The following is a 9,551-nucleotide window of genomic DNA, read 5'->3' as shown; positions in this document are numbered from 1 at the left end:
TAGGCAGTAATGAAATAGGTCGGTTGTTACATGGATCTTCGAAACAGCCCGACTTTAACACGGGAACAACCTCGGCCATTTTCCATGCCTTCGGAAATGTAGAGGTACTAAATGAATTATTCATAATGCTTGTAATAACTGATAATATGGCCGGCAAACTGTCCTTAAGGACACGGGCAGTAATTTTATCATGGCCAGGTGCTTTGTTTAAAGACAAGCCCTTGATAACCTTTCCAACCTCCTGTTCTGTAACAGCATGAAACTGAAAATCATCAGGGCATTCATCATGTTTCCGTGTTGCTGGTGGTGATATTGTTGTGGCAGAGTTAAAATCATATTCCATAGCAAGATCGTAGGCTTTCTGTGCCGTTAAACTTCCTACGCTAGTGAAATATTCATTAAATTTATCAGCAAGATTGGTTGGATTGTCATTGATGTTTGGTAAGATCTTACTTTTCCTGGGCAAGCAGCGATTGATGATTTTCCAAATCGCGTTTGTATTTCCTTTGCTGCCAATAATTTCGGACTGAACATCAGCTTTTTCAGCAAGCCGAAGTTCTCTTTTAACTTCCTGTCTAAAAAATTTGAATGCATTCCAGCAGAGGCGGTCGTTGGTTTTGATGGCTTTTTTATGCCACTTATCACGAGTTTTCATTAGCTGACGGATTTCAGGAGTCTGTCCTTGTAAGGAAAGAAAGATTTAATGCGACGAGTGCTTTTTCCGATATAAAAATAATTCCGATATAAAAATAATTACAGTCTCAACAGAGAGCTCTACATAAAACCTTAGCCATTTGGCCACGGCCCTAAGTCTGTCCTTGTAAGGAAAGAAAGATTTAATGCGACGAGTGCTTTGAAAAATTATTCTAAGGAAAAATTAATAGTCTGAGTAAATTACTCTACTCTAATTACTCAAAAAAAAAAAATCTGTTTGTCACCGGTGTTTGTGTATTATTTCTAATAAAACCGAGAGTATTTACGACATTTTTTACCTGACTGTTTTATATTGGGTATCCAAACAATTTGTCCCCGATTTTGAAAAAAATTGGTACGCCTAAACTCCTGAAACAATCACAGTTTCAATAATTACATGGGCAACTCAAATATATGTTCACTGGATCAGTGCAATTAACACATAACTAGGTCGACAGAAGTAATGAACAATAAACTGTCAAAAACAAAGTGCTGGATCCTGTGAAGGACTTCACTTATCTGGGCAGTTTAATCAGCAAGGATAATGGAGCAATGAAGGATATTCAGTCGAGGCTAGGCAAGGCGCGAGGGGCCTTTGCATGACTCCAACCCATTTGGAAATCCAAGAACTGCAACCTTAAGACCAAGCTGAGACTATGCAACAGCAATGTTAAATCTGTCCTACTCTATGGGTCGGAGTGCTGGCGTGTTGTGAAATCGGACATGGACAAGATAGGTGCCTTCCATAATGGATGTCTTCGGAAGATATGCCGCATCTTCTGGCCCCAAAAGGTGTCAAACGAAGTCCTCTACCAGAAAACCGGTTCCAAAAACATCTTGCTAGAGGTCAAACACCGCCGACTTAGATGGCTTGGTCACGTTCTAAGGATGGAACAGGAATGGATCCTCAAAATAGCGTTACAGTGGACCCCTGTTGGTAAGCGTAAGCCCGGAAGGCCCAAAACAACGTGGCGTAGGACAGCCGAGGCGGAGCAGCCTTATTTCCCACCAAGGAAGAAGAGGATAAGTAAGTAAGTAAGTAAGTAAGTAAGGTCGACAGAAGTAATGAACAATAAATAATGAACAATAAACAAGAGTTCCAGCAGGAGATTTATTAGTCTTCGTTGAGCGATTCACATCCACGATCTGCAGTATATTTGTAAGTTTCAAGGAGTCGCGGGAGAGCAATTAAATCAAAATTTGATATTTTTCATGCAGCTGTTCAGATGGCTTTCAGGCACGAAATTCCATGCTTTCGTATGTCCTCCATGTGATCTTCCACGAATGGGACTCACGATAAGAAGGACTGACTTACAATTAACCTCGGACTCGGATCGAAGACAACCATGTAGTAAACAGACTTGCCAAATCCTGTTGCAGGTTTAACAAAGCCATTATTATCGGTAACGACTGCATGAATAGATTGCAGTTGTTCCGCCTTAGGCACCAAGGTTAAGTGCCATTTCAATTGCCTCCGGAAACTTGGCGTTATAATTTCCTTTCACATTATCCCTATGTATCCAGTGTAAACGCACTCCGAATAAACTATGCCCAAATAAGGAATCTTTTTCCAAATATGCTTTTTTCCTCTAGCTTTGGGGGAAAAAATGGCGTCATTCCGAGCATGCGACTGCAAGTAATAAAGGACTCTCTCTTTTCCCGCCTGGTTTCCAGGCCCATTTTCAGGGTGGGGTAAGAGAGAGTCCCGGAACAGGACTAGCCTATAGAGCGTTTTCATATGACGTCACGGCGGCCATGTTGGTGTTCTAAAACAAAAGAATGGCGGCCATGATGCTGTACCAAACTAATCCTCTCGGATTTGAACTCTATTATTATGCAAATACCTTCTTTGTTTCAGTAATCCAATATGGCTGCTTGTCACGTGAGTGAAAACGCTCCATAGGGCACTTCGTAAAATCGTGAAATACAACAATAGAGTTTTTGCACGGCAGCCATGTTGCATGGCAGAGAAAATGAAAATGTTTTGCATAAGAAAGGACATTTATTCTCATAGGAAAGAAAATATATTGTTCCTGCCATGCAACATGGCTGTTGTGCAAAACCTCTACACTCTTTGCTTGTCCCCCAAATTTTCCATAAACATTGTTTCCAGTTTCTATTAGGCCTTACAATGCTTGCCAAGAGAAAACAAAAACAATTCTTATGCAAAATTTGAGGGGACAAACAAAGAGTATTATGGTATTTTCTGAAGTGGCCTATTGACGGCTCATTCTCGTTCCCAGATCCCATCGTACGATAAAACGAAGGATTTACCAACACCATCTCTCCTCTCTTAATATGCTTTAAATTCACTATTGGCTGAATCGGAAAATACTATAATAATCTTTGTTTCTCCCCCCAAATTTTGCATAAGGATTGTTTCCAGTTTCTCTTGGGACTTACAATAGTCCCAAGAGAAAACAATGCTTATACAAAATTTGAGTGTTTTTTTCTGGGTGAAGACGCTTTGGTTTAGGCAATGCGCCATCGATATTAGACCATTCAATGTCGTTTCGTTCAGTCAATTTTTCGCAGCGACAAGAAATGAATGCATTTAGAAGAGCGCATTCGTTTGTCTCATTCAACAAAGGCTGATATAATAACAACGGAACTAACCAATCGGAACCAGCGAAAGATGTGTAGTGCATGTTTGAATTTGACGCAACGCGCCCATAAATCGATATTCGTTAAATGTTTTGGATAATTACTGCGCGCTTTACTATGTGCTCCTTCACTGCACACTTTACTATGACATATATATTACTGAGGTTAGAAGCGCTATCTAACGGTTCCTTAATCTACCAGAAACAATAATTGTTCCTTAGCAACAGCTCAAAAAAGACCAGAAAATGAGCAATAAAAGCAAAGCGCTACAAGAAAACACACAATATAGAACAAACGTTCCTCGTGTCGTAAAACGAAACGATAAAGCCTATTGGCAACCCAAGAATAGGAACAAATGCTCTACAACTAATGACAAAGGATGAACGCGTTATTAGGACGAATTTGTTCCGCTCGTGATTCGGAGCTCGGAACAATTGGTTCCCTTTTTAACAACGAAGGTCCATTTTTTCCGTATCTTTATAAAAACACGTTCTCATGTTATCAAAAGGAAGACATGTTTAGGAACAATAGTTCCCAAATCATGCATAAAGGACTCGGAATTTGGAATAATTGGTTCCCCTTTTAGCAACAAATGACCATTTTGTTTTCCGAGTAGTATGAAAGCACAAAAAGAGAAACAATCTGTTCTCGTTTTTTGAGGCGGGGACAGTTCACGAATCAAGAAAATGAAGGCCTCTGAAAAACAAAATGTGCTCAAAAACATCGTTAATTTAAAAGAAAGAAGCCAAAAAGCGACTAAAAGATAGCTTTGTAGAACAAAATCGAATGCCGAAAGTTTGCTAGACGAAATTTAACACTCCATTGGAAAATGAGAAAACAAATTTGAAATTTGAGAAATGTTATAGAAGAAGAGGAAGAAACGGCAGGACTTGAACGGAGTATATATTGTATGCTGCCTTTACAGAAATCTTGTTTACTCGGAACAGCAAGGACTTCAAAGGGGCTTGAACCCGCGACCTTGCGATACCGGTGCGACGCTCTAACCAACTGATCTATGAAGCCACCGACGTTGGGAGTCATTTGTGGGTTCTAATTTTCCCTTGACGAATGAATGAATAAAACCTGCAGTTGATTGCATATCCTCAGTTCAGTATATGATTCATTTCATATATCATTTCGTTCATTTAATGATGAAACTGTTTGTTCATTTGAGATCACATTGTCCCACCCAAGGGTGAATAACCATGTGTTAGCATAGTTGAAATTTATATAACTGTCAAAAGCTCTCTTAAAGGTGTATTTCATTTTAAAAAAACTGAGATTACTGAAGAGGAAAAAGGAATAAAAAGGAAACTAAAAAATGCATTGGTCTATGAACGCTTGCCCATTGTTGGCTAAAAAGCCCTTCTTAAACCTTTTAGTCCTACACTTAAAAATAATTGAGATTATTTGCTGCTTTACGACAATCAATGAGCGGAAGCCCCTGTAAATGGTGCAAGCGTGATTCGGGGTGGTGTCATGTTATTCCACACAGGCAACCTATAAGGACAATCCAGATGGCCTTAATACCAATGCTTTTAATCTGTCTAACCTGTTACCCTCTACTCAATGATTTATTCATTTATTTTACATTTTTTTCTACCATGTCTCGTATGTGCAATTGAGGTGCAGTCACTGTGTCAGGCGGAGAGTGGTCTTCATCACACTTAACTTAACCAATTTCCTCACTACAGAGACCTAAAAGACTCTTCCAACTGAGATATGAAGCCTTTCAGTTGGGATCAGCTTAAAATTGCTTAATTCTTCCGGTTAAGAGCCGAGATCACATCTATCTTTCTTTTATAACCCGCACTTCAAATATACATTTCTCTTAATCATCAGTCCTTTCATAGGAATAAATGAGCTCAACCAATGGTTCTTGTTCAGATTCTTGCAACAAGTTATTTCGCTATAAATATTCAGTATGGTCTTAACTGAGCAGAACACCCAATGGACGTCGAAGTTCTCAGTCGAAAGCAATTTCAATTACTTCATTGTTGTTAAAGGGGGAAATAATGTGGTCAAACTACAACTGGCACATGTGTGGAGTAACGACCGAGTCCTTGCACAGGACAAAATATTTTCAAAGGTCGACTTCCTTCAATCAGTGGTCAAAGAAGAAAATGATGAAAGAATGAATGAACAAACAAGCTCAAGTTACGTTTCACGTCACGTAAGCTTCCTCCAGTCGATTCGTGTAACCTTGTCCATGGGGGTGACATTTAAAATCATCCTAATTATAAAGGACTCAACGCTAGAAACAAGTTCAGAGCTCATCATACAAGACGATGATTAACTTCAATGTTGTTATACGGATGAAATATCTACTTCTTTCTCAAAAAGTACGACTCGGGTTGGCGAGTTTCTCCACGGTCGCAGTTTTCAGTGAACCCAATAAAGTTACGATTACCTGATAACCACCATATTTTCAGTCTTCTTTCTTTATACTATCGTTTCGACATAAATGTCAAAAATTGTTGCAAATGCCGCCTGCAGACCAGAATTGGGCTATGACTGAAACACTTTATTACGCAATTAAATAGCTTTTATTAACAACATCGCTTGTCTTAATCACTACATGAGTCACACTTTGGTATCTTCCTTCCTCTTTCTATGGCCCTACCCGCGGAATGTATGCGGTAATCAACATACCAACATTTCAATTGGAAGTAACACAGGCAAGCCACTTTTAATATTGGGATTGACTAATCCCAATGCACGAAGCCTCTTACTTTGCGCAGCGGCCTTGAATAGCCCAAGTAAATAAATCTGGTACTTGAGTTCATGATTCGGGTAACAACTGAAATAAATCTTCGCTTAGAAACTTGTCTTTCCATCCGATTTCTCCCTTTCTCAGTAAAATTTAATAATATTAACCTATAAAGTATAAAGTCTCAATATGACAAAGTTAAGGTTGCGCTTCTTACGAAACTCGTTAGACAATCTTGTGACGATCGTCTGTTTAGGAAATTTCCGCCGGTATCCGGAGTGCATTAAAATTCCCCTTCGGACCTTTGTCATATCTTTGAGTTAACGTCTGGATATCAGTGTATCAATGTAAAGCTCAACACATACCAAATATTAACTTGTCCCAAAACTTGTCAACTCTAACCCAATCATGCCAGTTCGGAGGATAACCCGATCTTTTGCCACATAGCCCACCAGTATAGAAAGAGCTAGGAATTTAAGTGGTATGGGAAAAAATGAACAGCTTTCTAAGAATATAGTATGACAGGAGATGTCCTTGCAACCAGGACGAGGACAAAAAAACCATGAAAATACCTTTAAATGAAAGTATGATGCTGAAAAACAAATACAGCTTCCTTTAAGTTGGTTATATAAGAAGTATCGTCCAAGTACGAGGACAACCAATTTAGTAAAACCCTCAACAAAGAGTTACAAGGATAGCAATACAGAGACAAGACATTTAAGAAGTTAGAGGTAAGTAGCAATTATTTATATACCCAATGTAAAAAAAGATAATACAGTAAATGGGAAAAATACCAATGATCCTGAGAATATTTTACTGTACCAAACTCGAACAGTTCATGAAAATTCTTATCATAAGACAGTAATACAATGAGGATGAGAATGATTTTCATTGGCATTATCATTATCTTCATCATCACGCAGATTATTACTATTATTATTATTATTATTATTATTGTTGTTGTTGTTGTTGTTATGTGTAAACGAGATAGTTAAAAATGCTGATTTCCTTTCTTTTCCCTCTTCAGACAAAAGTCAAAATGGCAGCAGACAATTGCAAGGTGTTGATCGCTGTCATATTCCTTACAGCAACGAGTTTAACGGCTCTTGGTGCCTCAGTTGGAGGACCAAAGAGTACGCTTGAAGTTCTCATATATCATGTGATTCCCCAAAAAGTCAGCAATGCCACCCAACAGGTGTGAATTTATCTTAGTCAAAGATAAAATTAATCATCAACAAAAATTAGACAGCAATTTGTCTTCCTCCAATAATAACAAGACGCGGCGAAATTATGTAACGCCAGTCACTGAGTTAGTAGCTTAATATAGATTACTCAGTAAATTTCCTGAAAAAATAGTCGGTAATACCAAAGAGATCCGAAATTTGAAAAAAGCCCTTATCGCCGGAATTGATTTTTTTCAAGTTTTTCAAAGTAATCAGCTTGAGTGAATTTTACTGAGTTCATCTCGATTCGCGAGACTCGTTTTTGACCCGATTACTCTCAATTCTCTACTGAAGAATAGTCACGGGAGAATTTCCTTATTCAAGAATCATATCTGGTAGTAAATGAAAAGTTTCATTGTAGCCACAATAGCCAAGTAGCACTTAAAAAAAGAAAATTCTGCGAAACCTTCGCCATTGGGGTCAGGTTTATGTGCGTCTGTATTGCCGCTATTGAAGACAGACAAAACGTAGCCATTGTGATCGCACAGGAATGGTGGACAGTTATTATAAGTATTTTTTAATGAGTGGTTAATCAACGGTGTTTTAAACCATGCTTTGCAGATGAAAACCATGTACCCTTTGATAACCTCAAGCAGTTTCATCCAGGTTGCGATTGTGATGTTGCCAAACTTGAATATGCAAAGCTGCTCCTCGAATCAAGTATGTATCGATGAATGTGTTTTTCTGAGACTCCTAGAAATGCCGTTTCATAAAGCACTAATTCACCGCACGGGAATTCCCCATTGAGAAAGCATTTCCCTATTTAAAAAAAACCTTGCGCGAGTTTTCGACTCTTGTCGATGGGCCACCTCAATTGGAATGGGTTACGCCCTCGTTGAATTTGACACATCGAACCTTCGAGGTACAGAAAAAGATCGTCATGCTTACCTCAATTTTTAGTTAGCAAATTGAAAGCGATTTATGGCCAGTGCTTGATTGAATTTTTCGATTTTTTTTTATCAACAGAAACTGGAAGACAACCTAGCTATTGCGTACAAGAAGCTATTTGAATTTAAAAGTCCGCTGTACATGACATTTTCTTATGAGCAAAACCAAACCGGATCTCAACACGCGCTGCTGACTCAGGTTCTGAAAGACACAAGTTACTATATCAATGGTTCAACGTTTACCCTGCAGCGTATGGTAAGACACAATATTTAAGAGTCGGTTGTTAATGAAAAAGTTCTTTCATATCAAAGTTGGCATTCATCAAATTCAAACAGTTATTTCAAGCCCGTCACCGTTATTAGTAAAACCGTGCGGATTTATTGAAACAAAATCAAGTTGTCCTGGGATTTATTATTTAAAACAGGTCGTCCAATAACTTGACGAAAAACGAAAGAATACAGCGCACAAGACCAAATAACATTTCCAAAGATCTTTGGAGGTGATCTTAAATGGAATATTGCGGCATGTTTAATTAATTATTGCATAATTTAACTTTTCAGATGAGGAAGAGACATTTTGCTGTCCCTACTGTGCAGACTGGAATGTCTGAAGCTGACCTGGATAAATTCTGCCGTGAATATCTTCAAGCTCTTGTCGACAATAATTTAGCGGTAGGTTTTTTTACTGTACATGGTTCTGCATATTTGGCAAAGTTGAGAGGAGAAAAATCCTTAAGAACAGATTTTAAAAATACATAATAGAGGTGTCTCTTTTACCGAGAAAACACTTCTTCAATAGCATTCAAGTCCGTCATCGACACAATCCAAAAATCGTTTTCATTGGCAAACAAAAGGATAATTTAGTGGTCGTTTGCTTATTGAGCTAAAGAAGGAAATTGGAGGTTCCCTGGGGAGATTTTTATTCTTTTGGTTTGAGATGGGTGGCAATAGAGAGAAATAACTGAGACATGTTCGAAATGTTACAATGAATTTAATAAACTGCGTTTCTTCTCTCTGCAGAGTCTTGTTATCACCAACGATGCAGTTAAGATTTTTCGCAACTATCTCATTCTCTACACATTTCAATCTGTCAACGAACAAGTGGCTCACTGTGTTTCTCTTCTTTGACGAGGCACGAACTGTCAACTTGAAAGTCGATCGAAGATGGATTATTTATTAGTAATATTTATTTGAACTAAAACATTACGCAACGAGAAATTCTATTTTATGAGCCTCCTCAAGTTTATGAGCATAATTCTATCTCTGCACAGTCTTGTTATCACCAACGATGCAGTGAAGATTTTTCGCAACTGTCTCATTCCCTACACATTTCAATCTGTCAACGAGCAAGTGGCTCACTGTGTTTCTCTTCTTTGACGAGGCACGAACGGTCAACTTGAAAGTCGATCGAAGATGGATTATTTATTAGTAATA

General features: G+C 38.4%; 1 protein-coding gene across 1 annotated transcript; it reads left to right on the top strand.

The window, feature by feature from the left end:
- Positions 1 to 1,416: 1,416 nt before the first annotated feature.
- Positions 1,417 to 9,245, top strand: LOC138005439 (uncharacterized). Its single transcript, XM_068851667.1, has 7 exons — positions 1,417 to 1,720; positions 5,304 to 5,470; positions 7,035 to 7,202; positions 7,792 to 7,890; positions 8,197 to 8,373; positions 8,679 to 8,789; positions 9,138 to 9,245. Exons 1-7 carry the CDS (start codon positions 1,417 to 1,419, stop codon positions 9,243 to 9,245), a joined length of 1,134 nt encoding a protein of 377 aa, XP_068707768.1.
- Positions 9,246 to 9,551: the final 306 nt, after the last annotated feature.

The sequence above is a fragment of the Montipora foliosa genome, chromosome 6, assembly GCF_036669935.1.
Source record: "Montipora foliosa isolate CH-2021 chromosome 6, ASM3666993v2, whole genome shotgun sequence".
Lineage (NCBI taxonomy): Eukaryota > Metazoa > Cnidaria > Anthozoa > Scleractinia > Acroporidae > Montipora > Montipora foliosa.
Note: the sequence above shows the minus strand (reverse complement) of the source record. Positions and strands in the feature narration are given on the sequence as shown.

What these genes read in the sequence shown, in the direction of transcription:
- LOC138005439 (XM_068851667.1), top strand. Translation starts at nt 1,417, where the DNA reads ATGGACAAGATAGGTGCCTTCCATAATGGATGTCTTCGGAAGATATGC. An exon ending in ACCAAGGAAGAAGAGGATAA is followed by an intron (nt 1,721 to 5,303) that starts GTAAGTAAGTAA and finishes TTGTTGTTAAAG; the next exon opens with GGGGAAATAATGTGGTCAAA. An exon ending in CAAGTTACGTTTCACGTCAC is followed by an intron (nt 5,471 to 7,034) that starts GTAAGCTTCCTC and finishes TTCCCTCTTCAG; the next exon opens with ACAAAAGTCAAAATGGCAGC.